The 20,732-nt window shown below is 39.6% G+C and overlaps 1 protein-coding gene across 1 annotated transcript in view; it reads right to left on the minus strand.

The window, feature by feature from the left end:
- Window positions 1-3,577: 3,577 nt before the first annotated feature.
- Window positions 3,578-20,732, minus strand: part of ICE1 (interactor of little elongator complex ELL subunit 1) — a 28,109-nt gene continuing 10,954 nt past the window's right edge. Inside the window, exons 12-19 of the mRNA XM_008948134.1 lie at window positions 18,042-18,394; window positions 12,818-17,455; window positions 11,566-11,734; window positions 8,342-8,502; window positions 7,373-7,563; window positions 5,846-5,952; window positions 5,271-5,369; window positions 3,578-3,759 (exon numbers count right to left, since the gene is read on the minus strand). Of these exons, the coding sequence (XP_008946382.1) occupies window positions 3,578-3,759; window positions 5,271-5,369; window positions 5,846-5,952; window positions 7,373-7,563; window positions 8,342-8,502; window positions 11,566-11,734; window positions 12,818-17,455; window positions 18,042-18,394 (5,900 nt within the window). The remainder of the gene's footprint in view (window positions 3,760-5,270; window positions 5,370-5,845; window positions 5,953-7,372; window positions 7,564-8,341; window positions 8,503-11,565; window positions 11,735-12,817; window positions 17,456-18,041; window positions 18,395-20,732) is intronic.

Here is a 20,732-nt window from a genome sequence, read left to right on the forward strand (position 1 = left end):
GGAGGGAGCTGTGCGGCTGCGCTCGCAGGCACCCTCGGGAGATATGGGTGGAGATAGACGTTTGTACGGGTCCCTGCCCGGATGTCCAGACACGTTTTCTTCAAAGCCAAGAGGCACCTTAACAACAGAAACCGTGGGGCTGTCTTTACTTGGGCCTCATCATTTTTTCGAGTGGGATCTCAACTTCTGCCTTGTGTAGAGTTTGTGCTGCTGCTGTCGCTTTGCCCACTGTCTCAGAGGAAATTTCTTCAATCAGAATATCATATATACATAGGTACAGTTTCATGTCTTGAGGAAGTGAGACTGTAGAAGTTCAGCAAGTGTAGCCTGAGTAATTGTGGGTGAATGTTTGTATCCCTGTGGGAGTCTGTTTGTCAAGGTTTAGGGTCAGGGCCATCCACTAGACCTGTAACAGATGTTCTCTGTTAAGCCCTCTCCCCTCACAAACGAGAGAGACTTATGGATTAGAAAACTGGCACAGATTTAATGAAAATAATAATAAAATGGAATATATACAAGTATATACAAAACCAGTATCAAACCCAACTCCCCCTTAACGGCAGTTACATCACCGTTACCACTGCTGCCATGGAGCCTGAACAGGACTCTGCAGCAGACAGGAGCTGGATTCCAAAACTGGATTCATGAACACAGGGATCAGGATTGAAGGCAGAACAGACAGAGTCCTACTTGGATGCCAGACACTGAAGAAGAGAGCTTGACCCTTGTGATCCCGCAGCTTTCTCCGGAATGTGACAGTACAGGGTGGAGCACCGCATTGGTCAGTTTAGGGTCACCTGTCCTGTGCACGCCTCCCCACAGCTGCAGCCTGTTACATTCGGGGGGGTTGTGTATGTCCCTGTGTTCTCCCCTCCCCCCCCCCCCCCCCCCCGCCATGTGGAACACAAGATTAAGGACTGACCTTGGTCTGCATACCTGTCCTTGTCTGTTTAACTATAAACGTCCAGGTGTTGCCACTGCTAGAAGCAGACACTGTCTGCAGAAACATGCCATTAACCTCAGAAAGTGCAGTTACTTAGAAGAGACTTGGATGAGAAGTGAAATCAATGAACACAATTAGTTGTTTTGTCTCAAGCCAGGACACTGCTAAAGGTGTATTGTATACCTAACCAAGTAAAAGCTAATTTTTCTTTATCCTTTTCTTGTAAGGGGACTGTAAAGAACAGAACTTTCACATGTAGCACTGCCATCCATGAATGTCCAACCCCTTGCAAAGCAGCTGCTAAGTTTGCAATGTTTAGTACATAAGTTATTAGCAGGGCTGTATTAGCACTGAAGTTCTGGTAATCAGTTGTTAGATGCCATCTCCTATCTGATTTTTTGACTGTCCAGAGTGGTGACTTGTAGGGGAGTGGGTACTGGAGATAATTTGTCATTCTTCCAAATCTGTTCTTACCTCAGAAATTCCAGTTTGTGCCACAGCAGAAATTGGATATTGTGGTACATTAGTAATCTTTGAAACAGGGAGCGAAGAGGCTGTATGGCATATACATGGAGTAGCCTCCCAATTTCTACCAGGGTGGGGGTCAACATTTGAACCAAAGGACCACACACTGCATCTGGCAGGCACAGGTAATGCAAAGACTGACTGACTGCTGGGAGAACTGAAAAATGGATGTGAGCACTAAGCATCTGCTTGTATAGATAAGCATTTGAGTGTAAAACAATTTGATCAGAAACAAAATATTTATACAATATTTTGCATAAATTGTGTCAATACAAAAATATACAATTTATATAAAATACATGATTTTGCTATAAATTTTGAATTGTCAGTAGCAGCTGTTCTGACCCAGAAATTTTACATTTCCAGTGAATATTTAGAAACATTAGTGAATTCATTTTACTTCTTATGTGTCTTTATCAGGGCGTCTAAAACAGGAGGCATAGGATGTGAGGGAAATTCTTATAAAATTCCATTCACACCCAAACCAGCCAGTGACTTTTATATTTATCTGAAGTAGACAGAAAAACAAATTGGCAAGCCATAATAAGGTAAAGCTTGTGTATAAATTAATTTTAAAGTATGATGCTAAAGGCATTGATAAACAGGCAATACTAAAAGCAGCCTGCATCCTCTCTGTCGAAGACATCAGCGCCTCATCAAGCAGAAGTGCAGGAAGGGGATGACTTTTCCTTCTTTAATGAGCAACTCAGCATGCTGCAGAGCAGAACCTCTGAGAAACACAGGGTCTGTCTTTCCAGCAACTCAGAAACTGTTCAAGAGAACCAAGAAACACAGCTTGCTTCTCAGGTGCCAAAAAGGTTTACAAGAACTAGAAGAAATAGTGAAGTGCTTGCTGCAGCTGAAAGATACACAACTGACTGGAGACAAGCCTGAAAACATAGAGGTGCCTGCAGGTACACAATGTGTAGGATAAAGAATTAGGTGTAAAGTGTTTGTTGTTCAACTCACTCAGTCAAAGATTTCATTCCGTAAGTGCACAGCTGGCTTCAGCAGACTAAAAGCCCTTTGACATTTTTATGAGCAAAAGGAAAAAAAGACTGACACCACATCAACTCTTTGGCCAAGTCTAGGTCCCACTACAATGAGCATGTGCACTAGCAAAGCTCACCCCTTCATATGGTTATAGGCAGGAGATGAAAACAGAAGTTTTCAATGTTTTTTTAGAACTACTTCCCAAGCCCCCAAAGACATACCAGAAAATTCTGGAGAAATTAAATATACCCTCTTTCCAGGGGCCAGAACTGCGATTTCACAGGCAGCTCATTCAGTGCAATGACCTCATAGGTAATTTCCCCCTGCCTGCAAACTAATATTTATATAAGCTAAAAACAACCTTTAATTATGTGTTGTTTAAAAAAGACCAACAAGAACCAATGATGTTTGCTTCTTTTATTATGAAAGGTACAAAAACATGTTGAGTGTAGTGAAACTAGCATTAGCAATGTGAATTTTTGAACCAACCTTCTATTTACATACACAGAATTCCCCAAGTGGAACAATATCAAATGTGAGACACATTATCAGAATATACCATATATACAAGTTCAGAGATTTACTATCTCTGTTACTCTATACATGATTGTTACAAAAAAGTCAATACCTATGTGTCTTACACAAGTATTTTAAGTTAAGGTTATGAGACTACTCAAGCAAAATAAACCAGAATCTGGGCAAAGTCCTGCTATCTGAATGGTTGCTTTATAAATACAGTACAAAACAATAAAGCCGGGTTTTCAGCCAGGCTCAATCCTCTGCTGTGTCCAATAGGCCATACTCCAGATGGATGGAAGGAAAATAATGAAAACTATTACTGACTTTTATTGACATCAAACCAAAAATACCTCAGGAGTCAAAGATGCACTGTTCTTTAGATCACTGAACGGTTACTAGCAAAAGCAAGTATATTTATTTATTTTATTATACTCCCTCAAACAGAGGAGTCAAGTAAAATACTTGAGCTTGCTTTGTGTGATCAAGCATTCTGTTAAAAATACAAAGAGGACACCCCACTTTGTTTTTAACTGCAACCAACTACTGTTTAATAAAATAAGGCACTTCTTCCTTTAGATCAGTCCGCTTCCCCAGGTGTTAGTTCAGCTCCTTTTTACAGAGAGAAGTGATTTCAGCGATGCCACTTGTGACGGCAGGAGGCACGTTGTCAAGAACTGTTGCTCTCCAAGAATGGATGGCCTCAGCAACACCTTCTGGATTGCTCGAACCCAAGTCACACAGCGCATATATGGCTGCCAGTTGCACACCCCAGGGAACACCTGTAAAATGTTAACACAAATCAGCTTATAGAAACTTTGATATGCAGTAATGTTTTTGGGAAACCTGATCTAAAAAACTATTAGCTTAACAACTGGAATTAAAGCACATCAACAGCTGGGATGCCTAAATCAAAAAGCAGCAAGAAGACAACCTGCACACAAATTCCACAACATCTCATTTTGGCATTGTGGCAGCCCAGAAGGCCAATCACATCCTGGGCTGCATCAAAAGAAGCGTGGCCAGCAGATGGAGAGAGGTGATCCTGCTGCTCTACTCTGCCCTGGTGAGACCTCACCTGGAGTCCTGTGTCCAGCTCTGGAGCCCCCAGCACAAGAAGGACGTGGAGTTGTTGGAGCGTGTCCAGAGGAGAGCCACAAAAATGATCAGAGGGCTGGAGCAGCTCTGCTGTGAGGACAGGCTGAGGGAGCTGGGGTTGTCCAGCCTGGAGAAGAGGAGGCTCTGGGGAGACCTTATAGTGACCTTCCTGTACTTGAGAGGGGCCTATAGGAAAGCAGGGGAGGGACTATTCATAAGGGTTTGTAGTGACAGGACACGGGGTCATGGCTTTAAGATAGAAAAGGGGAGATTTAGGTTAGTCGTTGGGAAAAAGTTCTTCAGTATGAGGGCGATAGATCCCTGGAATAGGTTGCCCAGAGAGGTGGTGGAGGCCCCATCCCTGGGGACATTCAGGGTCAGGCTTGATGAGGCTCTGAGCAGATTGACCTAGCTGGAGATGTCCCTGCTTATGGGGGGGGGGGTTGCACTAGATGACCTTTAGAGTTCCCTTCCAACCCAATACGTTCTATGATCTTGTGATTTTATACTAGCATGTTCCAGTTTTCTGAATTCAGCAGACTTTCCGTATTCCAAGGGCATAAAAGATCTGAGCAGCTAGGGATTTTACTCTAGTTAAGGGTGATCAAACTTCTGTGAAAATGGTCAGGCTTACAAAGTCTGACACAGACACGGACATACACCACTTAGTTGGAAGAATTTGAGATTGTAAGGAAGAGAATCTACACAAGGGGCTCACAACAGCTCCCTAACATCAACCAACACTTCACTGAAAAATGTACTCAATATCCAGAATAACTTTGCAACACAGATCTGTGCTGCCCTAGTTGCCTTGCTGTCTCAATCAGGAATTTGGTCTCTTTTGCACCTGTCTCCCATCACAACAATCTTGATGGTAGCAAGCTTCTGCCTGAGCTGCTCAGGTTAAGATCACCCTGAGGCAGCTAATATGCTGTTACATGAAGCAGTGTAATTCCAAAGTGGCTTGAAACTATCTCAACACTGCTGTCTCACAGAGAACATAAGACATATGCTTCAGTAACTTTAGAGGAAGAAGGGACTCAAACTGAAAACTGTTGGTACTGTTATGCACTAACATAAAACTGCACAAGTAGGCTGCTTGGGCGTGTGTGTCTCCATCTCTGTGTGTTCTGTTTACACTGGCAAAACTTCACGTTGCAGATGTTATGCTGAAGTTCCTCTCAATAAACATTACCTTCCTCTTTTGCGTGCTGTACAAACAGTCCGATTACAGAACTAATATTCTTCACTGCAGCAAGGTATCCTTCCTTCAAACCAATTTGGCCCAATCGACCTGAAAAAAATAAAGTTAATATGGATCCAATATTTAGACAATCATCTTCCTAATTTTTAGATATACTGACTGGCTGTTGAAATACCAAGAGAAAATGCCCATTTCAATCACAAAAAATTAGTCATTCTTTTTACTATTCTGTCTTGGGAACAAGAGTTTTACTATTCCTTTTGTGACTAAAGAGTCCAAAACCATTTTTCATCAGGTTGATCCAACCTCCTGCAGATTTCCTATTTGTAAGAGTAAAACTCTCAAAAGAACGCAATTTCTCTTTAACAAACAATATTATATAGCCTACATACTGAAAATATCTACTGAAACCCAATTTTTATCTATTTACTTTGAATGCCATCCAGATCCCAAATAAATGAATCTAAATTAAACTTGCAGGAAGAGCTATTAGGTTGCAAATAAAACCTTTTCAAAGGACATACTTACACAGAGTAGAAGTTCAACCAAGAATTTAGATTACTTACCAATTAGCCTGAGTGTCAATGCTATAATACTATCAGGAATAGCTTGAGAAGTTCCATGGCCCTTCCTCGTCTTTACCCATTTATCCATAGAAGGCCAAAGCACTTTGCTGTGAAAGACAAATAAATTTGAAAATCTAATGCTGCATGAAGGGGTGGTATGATATTTATAGAGTAACAAATGCAAATGGTTGTTCTGTTAACCATGTTCTTTCCACAGCTCCACTTGCATCTTTAATCTATCTGCTAGGAAAATTTCTAATATCCCAGGCATCCACAAGTATGAGTAGTGTAAGGGTTTTAAACTCAAATAATCAAAGCTTTCTGGAGGAATCATTCTGGTTCAGAATACTATTCCTGTTCATCTTCCATTCGTTTCCCTGCAGCATCCTGTATCTAAAGGCAAGACCTTACTCCACTGAGATCGTAGATGTATATGAAACTGCTACTTTCAAATGTCCTGCTGAGATGTCATACAAACTTCTTAAATCACTAAAAATTCACAGTTTGTATGTTACTAGTAGGATCTGATGCTTGCTTTTTAAACCTGAAAGGCCTGACATAAAACTTTTTTCATCCTTAAAATGATGCTGATAGACCTAGTGACTTATTATCAGCACAACTCTACACAACAAATTCTGTATGGCTTCAGCGGAAACGACATACCTTTCACAAAGCTAATTTCTATTAATTTTTAAAGTATTTCACTAAAAATAACTTCTTTACTATTTTAAAGCACAGAGCTTGGATAGAAGACTTGACGATGACTGTAAGTTATTTGCATTTACTTTACATTCAATGATTATTTTAAGTCATCATTAAACCAATGTCGCATTTTTGGAGATTGTTCTAGGTTATGTAACCTTTACATAGAAAATAGGGGCTGTCAGATCAGTGTAGGTATCAAGACCAAGTCTTTCAAAAGAAGTTAAGTACAGTAGCAGTCCATGTGCTGGATTATAGGGTTCAAAGAAAATTTAAGAGGTTGAATCTAAGTATTACAATGATTTTAGAATCAAAATCAGACTGAAATCAGGACAGCACACCAATGAGTATGGTTACATTTCACTTGCAGCACTGAAGAAGTGCTATTCAAATATCAGAAATTCCACCCTCATTTTCTACTGACGGGAGGGAGGGGAATTTACAAGTTCAGTTCAGAGGAAGACAATCATTTGCTTTGTGGACAAACAATCCCTCTCAAAACATTTAGTGATTGTCCACATAGAGTGATTTTAAATTTATTAGAACAGTTCAATTAACAGGGCTAATTTCTTAGACCAGTACTATAAATTCCTATACTTACTTATTGATCACTCATCCTATCTTAAAATAAAGCACACAAACACAGTAGTCTAGGTCTCATCTGATTAAAACACTTTCAATTCTAAGTATCTATGTAATGTTTTATTATGTTAAAAGCCAAGTCATAATGTCTCAAATCTGAAAAAAAAACAAACGACCAAACACAGCAAACCAAACCAACCAACCACACAGGAAAACATTTGAAAGAACAGCTTGCCACAATACCTTATAACGTTGCTGTGTGTCCAGTCCCACTTGAGGTGGGAGCAGAGCAGATCGACAGCAAAGAGGTACTGCCAGGCCCCCTCACTCAGCTCCTCCCCGTGCTGCTCACTCCGCTGCAACCCCACTGTCGGACAGGACTGCATCTCTAAAAGCAGGCTGGAGACCATAGTACCAGCATCTAATGAGGAGCTCTGAAATTTTAGAAGGTGATGATCTTAGTGTATGAACAGTAACCAACTCAGAACCAAACTCTCTACATATATTTGATTCTGACTGTCCACAGCACCTTACACATAAACTAACACCCTCAAGTACTCAGTATTTGTCTTGTTGCTTGTACAAAAAAAAAAAGTTTGTTGTTGTTCTTTAGGGGCTAATTTCCAAGCAGGTATTTTCAATAACTGAGATAGCAATAAATGAAAACGTATCATATGAAACAATCCTGCTAATTAAATCGCTAGGGCAAACAAGGAATAAGTATTAAGAAGTAGTCTTGTAAAATTATATGTATAACAGACTGTAAACCAAAATCACTTCAACTTTGCCCCTATAGTTCCACCTAAGTAAGAAATATCTTATATATAGAATGATGTCATCTGCTATCATCAATATATAAATTCCTGAGATCCTTCTCCCCAGCTGCAACAGCTCCTATATTTCATAAAGAAAATAGTATTTCCAGGAACATTTACTGAGACATAGTTACATGCTTCCCTGTTGACATGAGACTGAAAGCTGTAACCTAATAGAATGGAGGTTACAAATTCTTTGCTAAGCAGGGATTGCAGTACAGTGAGGTACTAGCATTTCATAGTGAAAACAAGAAAAGTGTTGTGGTGTTGTTTCCTGTGGTTGTCTGGACCCTGCACATTCACACCATTCATCAGAAGCAAGCTGATTGATTTGATTCAGCTAGCAGAGCAACCAGTGCAGGCAAAAGCTGACACTGACAAAGAAAGCAGATGTTACCTGGTCCCAGTTGACATAAGCACTCAAACAGGTCAGCATCTCATCGCTTGCATTCTGCCTGGCAACTAATTGCATAGCTTTGTTAATTGCACCTTGGAAGACAAATATGTCAGACCATACATTTGTGATAAATAACACCAATTTTTCTGAGTCTGGAAAGTCTAAGGGAAAAAAGAGAGAACAAAGTAAGTTTTTAAAAACAAAAAATAAATACTCTGGCATTTGAAGTTAGTACACTTTTCAACAAGATAACTAGGAAAGAAAGCATAGAAGATACAACTGCAGCCCAGGGAAGGGGAGCCACAGTAGCACATCTCAGTACTAAGATTAATTAAGAAAAAAAGATGCAAGGAAAAAAAAAAAAAACCACCACACAACAAAAACCCCACCTCCCTCATTGCAATATCACTCTCTTTTTTAAGGAAAAAAACCAACAAAGGCTTCAAAACTTCACTGTGTATTGACAGTACAAAAGCACTTTCCCTCTTGCATTTTGAGGTTCGTATCCTTTCAGCCTTCTTACTGCACTTCATTTCACTAAGGAGAGTGGTTTTATAAGCATTGAAAGGGGATTATTTTAGGGTGAAATTAAACTGGAAGACTGCATTCCAGAAGCCTGCCTAATACACTCCAGTCACAAATGAACACTGATCCAGTCCAAAAGAAAAAAAAAAAAATAATCCTGAGATGTGTAATAATGTGAAAAATCAGGTCTTCACTACAAATCCACAGCACTTGCTAACACGTTGCACCCACACACCTATGAAAACTACATAAAATAAAATAAAAAAAAAAAAAAAAAACACAAAACTTTGCAAAGAACTTCCATACAATTCAAATATGAAATCTGATATTGCTCAGCCATTTTCCCAGACTCTATCAGGGAGATTACACAAGTTGTGAGCGAGTGTATAAGAATGATGTATGCCAAAACAAATATTTTCATAGACATAAAAAAATGTGTGCTACTGATGCAATTGAAGAAATTTTATCCAGTAAATTAATTCAGAGCAAGTATCTGACAACTATATATCCAGAACTATATAAAAGAGGACAGAGTTCCAAGGCCATTTAAGGGAAGCCAACAGACCCTTCTGAAGACTAAAGCAGAGATCTTCAAGGCAAAATATTAAGATAAAACATGAGTGTGTAGGCTGCAAGCAACAGGAAAAAAAATACATTGGAATAAGCAAGAAATAGATATTACTTTCAGGCAGGAAATGCAATACTGCAGTACATATGCCTGTTAACACTGTAGTTTAAAAATCTACAAAAACCAGTGAAACCTGAAATGCTAAAATGTGTCTTCCCTCTTCAATTCACAACAATTTCTACATTTTTCAACACATCTTAAGAACTAAAGAACATATGAAGATCATCAAATTAAGAAGCATTAATGGATTCACTGAGCAGAATGAGTTCCATGAAGTGTCTTGGATGGACCTTCTCTACTCTGAAGACCCTCATCACATAAGAATGAACTTTTTTTTTTGGTCAGATCAAGGACTGTTGATAAACTAGAATTATCTCAAAGCTGCAAACTTGAAGTATCTGTCCATGAATTTGGAATGCTTGGACTCAGTAATGAGTAAGAGTTAAAGGGATATCAAAAAAAGAAAATAAAAAAGGAGAGGAACAGGGAAGGTATAAAAGAAAAAAAATAACCAAAGAAAGATTAACATTTAATTCATAGCCATTTCAGGCAGAACACCTGAAAGGAGAACAGGAAAAAAAAGGATGGACAAGAAGTCAAGAAAACAGCTGGTGCAAGTCTAATAGGGTAGCACCAACAGTTACAGACAGTTTGGCAGTTGTGTAGCTGGCACATCGCTCACACTTGTGTTGCCATAATTCTGAATAGTAACCAGTATGTGAAACTACATGAAAGAGAAAAGCCTAAAATGAATGCTTTGTAATCAAATAAAAATTAATTAAAAAAAAGGAACCTTTAAGATGCATTTGTAGCTGTTCACCTTCAAAAGATAACAATGAAAACACAGAATAACCACTACAGGAATTTATACAATTTCAAAGTCTAGAATACAAAATGAGTCAACAAAAAATCTGCATTTACCCACTGAATTTTGGATCTAACCCAGAAAAAGAAAGGGGAAAAAAAGGGTATGTTTCATATATGCAAGAGCCCACAAAAAGTCAAAAGTACCAAAGTACTGCAAAACAAAAGACTTAATTGTTAATTTACATTAAGAAAAGATATCTGACAAGTAACAGTTTCTGATAATGGTGCAGTATTAAAATATGTGCCATAGTAACATGAAAAAATGAAAGGAGTGTTATGGACGGACTGCATGAAGAACAGAAAAACAGATAAGAAAACAGGAATTCCAAAAAAGAACCCAAGCAAAAAAACACAGCCCAAAACAACAAGATAAAAATAAACAAACAAACAAACATGCCAAACAAACACAAAACCCCGAAGAACAGAAGAACAAAATAAAAATCAGTCTCTATATAGAAGATATCCATTAACTGAAGCAATCAAATGTAGCATTTTGTTCCTCAGTTCTCTCATATTTTATTTGATTTTGATTTGAAACACAGATAGTGGTATACTGATTTGAGCTCTGGATGGCTCAGTATTTTCAAACTAAGTGAAGTCCTTCCAGAACTAAGACAGACTTGTGAATTTAGTACAGTGATAGTATGTATCTATTACCTTTGTTACCAGGAACAAAAGGAAGGGAAACAACATGAAAAAAACTTCTCAATCAAGTGAGATTTTGGATAATGGAAAGTAATAGAGCTTTAAGGGGGACGTGTTGCACAAATGCACTGGTTTTGATCAAGGCATCAAAATAATGTAACATAAGCCAATACATATTTTTAAATCATACTTGCCATATGAATCGGTGCTTATTCAGTTAAAATTAGAAAATACTAATAAGCAAAAAGTACAAAATTCCCTGGAATCACTTTAACATTTTGGAGAGGGTGGGGCAAAAAATTAAAGCAAAGAGGACCCTAAATAAAGCATTTCTTTGGAAAAATTAATAGAGTTCTAAGAGCCCAGGTGAGACAGATGCAGAGGAACGGTGAGAAAATAAATTTCTTCTGGAAGTGTCTGCACTACAGGAAAAAAGTTCTAAGGAAAATACCCCTTTTACAAAACCTTGTTTGTTTGTTTCTACAAACAATCTTTCTGGAATGCTACATCAAAGACAAACTGCATATTTAGGATACAAAACCAGTAAGCCATACCATACCTTCTTTAAGCAGGGTATAGCAGAGAAGGCGAGCTCTTTCCAGATCTCCCAGCTGCCGACAAACTCCCGTATAGACCCGACACAGAGCCTGATTGAAACTGTAATTGGAGGCATCTTTCTGAGCCTTGAGTTTACTGAGAATAGCATGCAGCAAGGACTCTGCTAAATGCTACAAGGCACAAAATAGATTGTTAGACTGTTACATACTTAAGAATATTTGATAACATTATAATAATACGACAACTCAAAAGAACTACTCTCTTCTTCGCAGGGATACTGTTTGCATTCAAATAAAATGCAGAAAAGTAAATGAGAGGCAATCAGCAAAACAAATGGAGTGAAGAGCAACTTCAAAAAATAAAGATGCCTTGAACAGATGCAGAATAGGACTACTGTTCTTTGTTTAGTTATGTGATTAAAAACTACCTTTCTTAAACAAAAAATGAGGAGAGGAGTGATGACAGTTAGAGCAACCCTAATAACCTAATCAGAGCAAATGGAGCACCCTGACTGTGTACTCCCAAAGCTGTCACAGGAGGACAAACAGCCCATTATCCCAGTGTGAAACTTTAAGATTAGCTAGGAGCAGAGTCTCCTCACAGATCACCTTACAGGGGCTACAGGAGGTGGGGAACAGGAGCTACTGTCTACAGTAACATGGGACTCCATATGAGATGCTAGGAAGGAGAATACTGGCATTGTCTCAGACTTACTATAGGAGGTTTAGAGGGAGGGCTGAATGTCAGGAGTAGAATGAAAGGCTTAGAAGCCAGCTACTGGAGAAGCTCCAGGTGTAGACTGGGTACTTGCAGATGCACTAGGGAGTCTGAGTGTTGGCTTTGTGAGCTAGCTACCTGAAAGAGCATGGGTCTGAGGGCATGATGCAGGTATGGACACATGTCTGGAACAGCTACTGAAGAAATGCGTCTCTTCCATGACTTAGGTGTATAAGCACATGAGACAAGTGGGGAGGAGTCAACTACTGGAGGGATCAGTAGTGTCTGTGTGCATGTGTATGTATATCTACGTGTGTGTATTTCCCACCACCAGACTTTCACCCTGATCAGCCAGAGAAGGGAACAAGATTAGGCATGCACTGTGTGCATATGTGCCTACTAGGAGTACGCTCTCAGCCTTGCTACTGGCTGGACTGGGAAACAAAGCTGCTACAGCTTTGCTCCTACAAAATTAGCAGATTTATCAACTCCTTGAGTCATTATTAAAACAGAGTATTAAAAATTTTCCTACTTACCTTGTTTTTTATACCAAATTCATACACAACTTCCTTCTCTTGATCTCTCATTATTGGAATCTTTGAGATATTGCCAACATACACGTGACCTTTAATGACCGGTAACAAGTCAAAACAGGATTCAGCAATTTTCTTCAATGCCAAAGAAACTTTCCAACAGTCAGGATCAATAACTTTCTTTACTGCTAGTGATGCTTCTAACCTGGAACTGTGTGCTGAATCACTGACTTCACAGCTTTTGTCATGGAAAGCCTCCTGCACTTCAGAGATGGTCTTTTCATTACTTCCAATAGCAGCAGTATCACTGGGCTCCAGCTTTGACGGTTCACTGTCCAGCCTCAGTCTCTTTGCACTTCTTGGCATAGATATTGGCAACAGTGTCCGTTTTTCAAGACGATTTGATGAGCTTGAAAACAATTGCTGATTTTGCACATCTTTGTCTTGATTGTTGCTATTATCAGATTTCAAATTGCTACCAGTTTTAACAAAAGCAGTAGATGTAGATGAAATCGATTTGAACCCACCTATTTGAGCCACAGGCCCTGGCAAATTCTGGCTGTCTGAAAAAGTACATCGGCCAAGATGAATGTTACCTTTCAGGATGTTCAGTGTCCTCGCCCTGGCAGACAGCTCTGGATACATAGTGTCTAGTATTTTCACGGAGTTCTCCTGAGGAGCAGCCGGAGCAGCACCCTCAGGGGCCAGCAGAGGAAGCCTCCCTGGGACAGGAAGCGCATGCTTTGGAATGGAAGTACAAAATTTCAACGGTGAGGAACGAATCCTTCTGCCTACTGCCACTTCTGAGGGTGAGGGAGGAGAAAATAGAAGAGCAGATTTTACTGTTGGAGTATGTGTTAATGGAGACATGAGAGGGGGAACAGGAGTCTCACGTAGAGGGGATATCAGATCATCAAGAGGGGAAAACAAAGAGCACTGACCAATAGAAGACGTCACTGGAGACACACTACACGCAGCTTTCGGGGGAGTGGCAATCAAAGGCAATAGCAAGGGAGGCAGAGGGGGACCCATCTCTTGCCTAATTTTATTTATAGTCTCAGAGGAGCATTTTGTTGGCACAGAAGTATCCGCATTTGCAAGAACTGGCTGAGTTAGCTTAACTTTGTGAGTCTTTGTTTTTCTTTTACCTTGAACCAGACTCTTTGGTAGTTTGGCGTGTGCTACCTGGGCAGCTGCCTTGCCTGAAACAGTCAAGGCTTCAGATGGTTCTTGCTCTTGGCACTTCAGTTTATTGCTCTTTTTGAGAGTAACATCCACACGAGACTCTGACTCCAATGCACACAGCTTCTCAAATACTGTCTTTGGTGGCTCAGAAGGCTGCCTAACTGTCTGACAATTGCACTCTGCATCAGACAGGGCTGGATTTGGAAGATACGTGACTTTTCTTTTTTTTCTATTGCTACCATCTAGGATAACATCAGTGTTGTTTTCTCCAGTGTTGCAAGTTTGATCATGATTATATTCTTCAGTGACTGAGACACCCATATCAATACCATGTTGTAGAACTTGCTCCATGTTTGACTGAAGTTTTTCAGAACCATTTTCTTCTAAGAAATTGCCGAGTGCTAAGGTTTCTGTATTTAATTTACTGTTTTTTACAGGCAGTCTGCAAGTTTCTGAGAATCCAGTTAATATCTGGCATAGCGGTAAACTATTTTTTGAAGTATTTGGCATCACAAGGCTTTCTGTTGATGTCCCAGTTTTTAGAGAACTTTCCTCACTGTCATTGATGCATCCATCTCTGTTAGAATCTACCATGCATTCATTAGCACCCTCAGGATTTTCAGAAGTTACTAATACACATTGTCTTTTCCAAGACTCTACGTTTTTAGGATAATCCCCCTCAACCCCATTTGCCAACATATTTGCAGTATCTGGAGAGCTGTTTCTTTCACAGTGCGCATCCATATCCACCACAGTGTCCGCTCTTAGACAACTAGCTGGTGAGGTATTTCCTGGGTGCATTGTCGAATGAAGTTCACACGCTTGGTAATCAGCATCAACAACTGCACCAGTTTCCAGAGCACTCCCTGCAACTCTCTTGTAAGCTGTCTGGTCCTTTCTCAACATGGGAACACACTGAGAACATTTCAGATATCTGATTTTTTGTACAGAATGGTGCTTCTCTTCAGATCCACTGTTCTGCTCCAGCACATCAAAATAATCTTCAGACCTTTTTACAGCATTTTCCCCAGATGCCTCAAAACTGTTCAATTCTTTGCTTTCTCCCTCAGCTGTCAGTGGACCAGTTCTAGAAGGATCTGTTCTAACGTCCCACATAGAAGTCCTGCATCCTGATTCTTGAGAACACTTTTGGAGAAGAAAAGTATTCTTATTGCAAGAGCTTGCATGCAGGATCTGTGATTGAACAGATACCTGAGGTTCTTTATCTACTGGCTGCTCCTTCTCATCTGGAATTTTCACTTCATTTGTGTGTAGGTACTCCCTCTCAGGACAGTCCAGTTCTTTGCACAGGTTGGCTCTTTCAGCAGATAGGATCTCAGAACCCCCTTCCAAGATTTCTGAAGAACAGTTAAATGTACTACCTGTAAAACAATTATTATCTTTGTTTTCCCATATAGGTGAAAAAGTAACCTTTTCTGTGAAGTTATTTTCAACAAAACTAACAGCTTTCTGAAGACTGAAATTTAGATTAGAAGGCATTGTGGATTCCAAACCAATTCCCACTTGCACAGGAGAATCTGTTTCTTCAGTATTAAAACAGGCCATCTCCAAGTCCCCTTGGGCAGAAAAAGCCAAGACACTATTAAAATCCATTTCTGAAGTAGGCTGGCAGATGATCTCTGAAATACTATTTTTCTTCACATTTTTTTCCCAGTTAAGTGAACTGGAAGTAGTCTCAGTCACCAATTCCTTGTTTTGTTTATTTAATTCCCTTTCTATTTCATCACATTTAACATTTTCAGTTACCAAGAACTGATTCAGAGGTTTTGCAAACTGTGCCTGAGAAGTGAGATTAGTTTCTACTATGACAGATTCAGTGGTATCCACTGTTTCTAACAGCTCACTGCTTTCCTCTCCAAAATCCTCTGGATTAACTTTGAATTCAGTCTCTTGAGATTCAAACACTCTGAAGTTTTGAGTTTTGGACAGCTCATGTTCTAATGTACTACACAGGTTTTCGGGTTGTTTCATTTCGGTAACATCCAAACCAGAGGATTCACACTTAGCTACACTGTCTTCTGCATCAGTAATGCACCCCACCTTCGGTGACCCAAGTACAAACTCCAGCTCTGATTTCCCTTGTGATAGATCACTACCACCTTCTTCCTCGTGTGCTTTGCCTTTTAAACATCCCCCCTCTTTTATATCTACTAATTTTCCACTTTCTGCACTATGGAGCAGCTCTGATGATTCAGTCTTTTCTACAACACCTTCTCTCTTAAGTCTCATGGCTAGTTCAATAGTCTCAGGTTTGCTTATATTCATGTCTTCAATTTTGAGCTGTTCATCATCTTTTGGAAAGGCTGACAGAGCAGTCCACTCCATAACTACATTTTTGTTGGTGTCATCCATGGACAACGAATTTCTGATTCCTTCAACAGCAGATACAGGTGAGGAACATCTAGAGACTTTAACAGTCTCTGGTTGGTATTCTCCATCTACTTCATCTTTTATTGTTTGCACATATGGTTTCTCCAAGATCTCTTCACTGTCATATGTTATTTCAGAGTGCTGAGAGCATGCAAAGATCTCAACAGCTCCAGTGTCTGCCTCAGTGTCCATAATTATTTTCTCCCCATCATGCTGCACCAACAGCTCTTTAGGACCTTCCACTTCACAAAAGGATCCAGAACCACTGAAATTAGACAGTACATTTCTAGAGGTCTCTCTCTCATTATTTGCCTCTGCACAGAGTCTTTCCATCTGTATTGCAGCTGTTAGTTCCTCTCCAATTATCACCTGGTTTGTGTTTTCCTCTACATCACTTGCTGTATTAGTTATTTTGATTAGATTTTTTGATTCATTTTCAACCCCTTCATTCTGTATCATCACATCAGATTGCTCAGGTGGCAAATGAGTAACATTCTGGGGAACAGATACTGCCCTGGGTGTTTCTCCTGACAACACATCTCTTTCTGTTCTGATTAAGATTACATTCTCTTCTGTTTGCTCTACCTCACTACATTTTTCCATCTGATTCTGTGGCTTGCAACTCTGTAACATAAAATCAGCTGAAGAACCTCCTTCACCGTGCATGTCCTCACTATCTCCCTTCTGTTCTCCGATGGCTTCCAGTTCATGTGCTGTTGCTTCAGTTAGTTTTCTCTTCTCTGTTTCCATATTCTCAGAATTCCCCTCCAAACACTCTTGGTCAGTTTCTATGTTTGTGATTAAAGCAGCAGTGCCGGCTTGCTCTGTTTCAGCATCTCTCTCCTCCTTGCTTGAGATCTTTTCATTCCAACTCAGGTTATGTGAGATCACTCCATCAAGGTCACACCCACATGATTTGCTCTGTCTGTTATACTCCTCACTGAGGCTGAATTCATTACAACTCTGAGGCTGAACTTGGTCTTCTTCTAAAATAGCCTCCACTACAGAAGCACTGCAGTCAACTTCTTCATCGCTGGAACCTGTGACTTCTCCAAACAGTAAATCCTTAAATGAAAAATACAAAGTTAATATTCCAAAGCCTGGTAGTGTTTTAAGATTTATTTCTCTAAACAAATACACTGCCACATAGTCCTTTTGAGACATTAAGGCCATCAACAGAACTACATCCTTCTCCATCACTGTTTTTCACACTAAATAGCAAATACCTCTGTGAAAAGTCAGAGAGTTCTTTACCTACCTACTCATATTCTAAAATTACTGGAGAAGAACATTTGAGTAGGTTCCCCTTGACTTTCAAGCTGTGGAATTTTGCTATGAAAGTCACGCTTACAGTCCCAACTCCTTTTTGGTATGTCTGCAACTGGGGAAAGAAATTATGACAGCAGTTGAGACAAGAGTGACTTTTTTCTCAATACACTTCTGAAAATTATGTTTTGCCCCCTTCCACAGGCAGTATATTAGAAGGTAAAAAATATCCATCTGGATCTAAACACTCACACAAAGATGCCTTCAGTGCATGAATAAATACTATATATATATAAAAAAAAAAAAGGCAGGAATATAAAATAATTATTTTTGCAGTAATTATACAACCAAGTTAGTGCCAAGTCAGACATGTCCTGAAACTCACCTGTCTAGTTATTGGTGAAAGCTGTACTGGAGAAAGTAGAGCAGGGAGAGGCCTCGCCCAATTCAATATATCCATCACATTTCCATCCAGGCCCTTTTGCTCCTGGTCAGAGAGGTCTGAACTGCTGTGTGATGCATCTGTCTCTATTATCACACCTGCAGCTTTAGTCTCCCCACTGTGCAGACATTCTTCAGTAGTCCTGTTCTCAACATGGTCAGCTTCAGAAAGCTCAGTGCTTGCTTGAAGTTGCATGGCTGTTACAGAATTTTCCTTTCCAGCACCTTCCAATGAAGAATAAGAAGGTAGCGTTTTGCCATCATACCTCCTGACCTTTTGGTGGATTTGCACAGTTTCTAAGGCACAAAAACATTGTTAAGAACTTTAATTATTTTTTCACAAAAAAGGTATGTGTAAAGAGCTCCTCCGCAAACCATTTTCTGTCTTGGACCATTAAGAATACTCTTCCCAACACTTCTTATCAGGAAGGGCCATACTGGGTAGGACTGACTGTCCACAGAGCTCAATGATTTATTTCAGTTTTAACCCAGTAACTGATGCTCAAGAAAAGCAGGACAACCAGGCATTGACATTCCCCACCCAGGCTGTAAGCAACAGCTTACAGCTCGAAGCAACGCGCAGCTTTGAGCCAGCAGTTACAATTGCAGGTGTTTGTTCTTTCAATTTCAATACTGGGTCTAATCACAATAAGATTTTGTCTTTAATGATGTGACTTAGTTAAAGCTAAGCCCTTAAAAAACTCCCACAACTTTCTTAGAGGTGAGGTTCCCTGCCCAACAGACCTATGCACAAAGGAGCCTGAACCACTAAGACAATGAAAGTCACTGAACAATTAACAAGCCTTTCATGATAATGTCAACTATACCAGTTTTACACAGTTGTTTTAGAAGCAAGACAGCATGTCCAAATGCTCTGATTCTCTGCATTCTACTTTTGTTCTTTTTCCAATCACACTTTTTACTATTGCACAGTCACCCATTTCTTATGTATGCAGACAAAACACACTGCCCCAGGGAAGTCTAAACAGCAGAGACAAAGAAGTTAAATATTGATTACAACTGTGTTAGATACTTTTAATGTATCTATAAAGTGAAAAGATGTCCCAGTTTTCTGAAATTTAAATTTTATGATTTCATAAAAAGAAAAGATCACCACAACTAAAACAGTAGAAATCAACAGTCCCAGAACCCTAGTAAGCCATATGGAACTAAAACCTACACTGGCTATTTGCAATTGTTACATGGTACACATATGTGTGATCTTGTTTCTACTGCTCACAAACTGGATGCAGAATCAGCAGTGTTCAAGCAAGTGATCAATTCTTTGTACTTATCCAAGTGCCATCCCACTGCATAGAGAATAGCACATGCACAAAATGGCTTTGAATAGAGGATGCATTGATTCAATTGGCACAACTTGCATTATATTGGAAAAATAAAAAAGAACAGTGTGCTTCATTGTTGCTGTTGGTGTTTATCCACTACTAGAACTTGCAGAGATACTTCTGAAGCAGCATCAATAGTAGACTCAAAAATACCAGTTTGATTTGATAGGTGAAAATGACCTTCTAGAGATCTGTCTCCCAATAACCTTTAAGCACATTCTAATATGTTGGCACAGTAGGAGTTAGTAGGAAAACTGATCAAAAACCCTATTTCCAACATCCATCTCCGTCACTTCACGTAGCAGTTCTATGTCAAAACCTCAGTTGCTGCCATGGACAGTAGGAGGAAGCAGAAACTGTTAAGCCTGAAGAGCCTTACTACCTCATTTCCCCCAAAGATAAGTAAGTTCTGATATTGCCTCTGATCAAAGCAGTGTCTTACAAGTTTGAAGATCACACGCTGTTTTATAAAGCTATTGACAAGCTACAGTCATAGAGATTCCAGGATATTCTACAGTTTGTCAAAGAAATTATTCCTTTTATAATTCAATTCCCATTAGACCACCCAAGGGAAAGGAGATCCTTCACAAGCAGGAACAAAGAAAAGAAGGAATATTCAGAATGCTGTTCTCTCTAATGATTTCTATTTCTTTAGCAATCCTTTGTGCCAATCAGTTCCAAGCTCATAACTTTCTCCACTCTAAAGCATGCAGAAACACACAGTTTCATATTTCACCCCTTAGAACTTCAATTAGACAGTTGAGAAGTTTACTCTGCACAATGAATTACACAACAGTACTCAGTTATCAGGAACTTTACATTTTCCTATGCTCTCAGGATCAGAGATCATACTATCTGTATACTTATCTATACTCTCAAGATCAAGATCAGTGTTCTTGGAGCCAAAGAACACTGATACACACCATCCACTGGAAAGTTCCCTCTGAGAAATGGATCAGAGATACCATTTCCAAATAACTATGAGATTCTTCATCCTTCTCTCCTCATCCTTTCCAACCCAGTCCCTACTAACTTTGGTTGAATTCCTTTAGAAAAGAAAATGCTCATGATTACCCCTTGATCTATAGGAAGAGTCTTCACTGCAGTTTTCAGAGGTTCAGGATAAGGTAGAACTTCTCTACAGCAAACAGCCAACTATTTGGCACCTTGACCTGAACTTTAGGTCCAGGAAAAGTCCTACTGATTCCAAGCCCTTGTTATAGGAAGAATCCTCTCAAAGTTCATATTTCACAGACAAATTTTACTTTATCCAGGGAATCACACTCTTT

This window comes from Merops nubicus, unplaced genomic scaffold (assembly GCF_000691845.1).
Source record: "Merops nubicus isolate BGI_N331 unplaced genomic scaffold, ASM69184v1 scaffold12779, whole genome shotgun sequence".
NCBI classification, from domain to species: domain Eukaryota; kingdom Metazoa; phylum Chordata; class Aves; order Coraciiformes; family Meropidae; genus Merops; species Merops nubicus.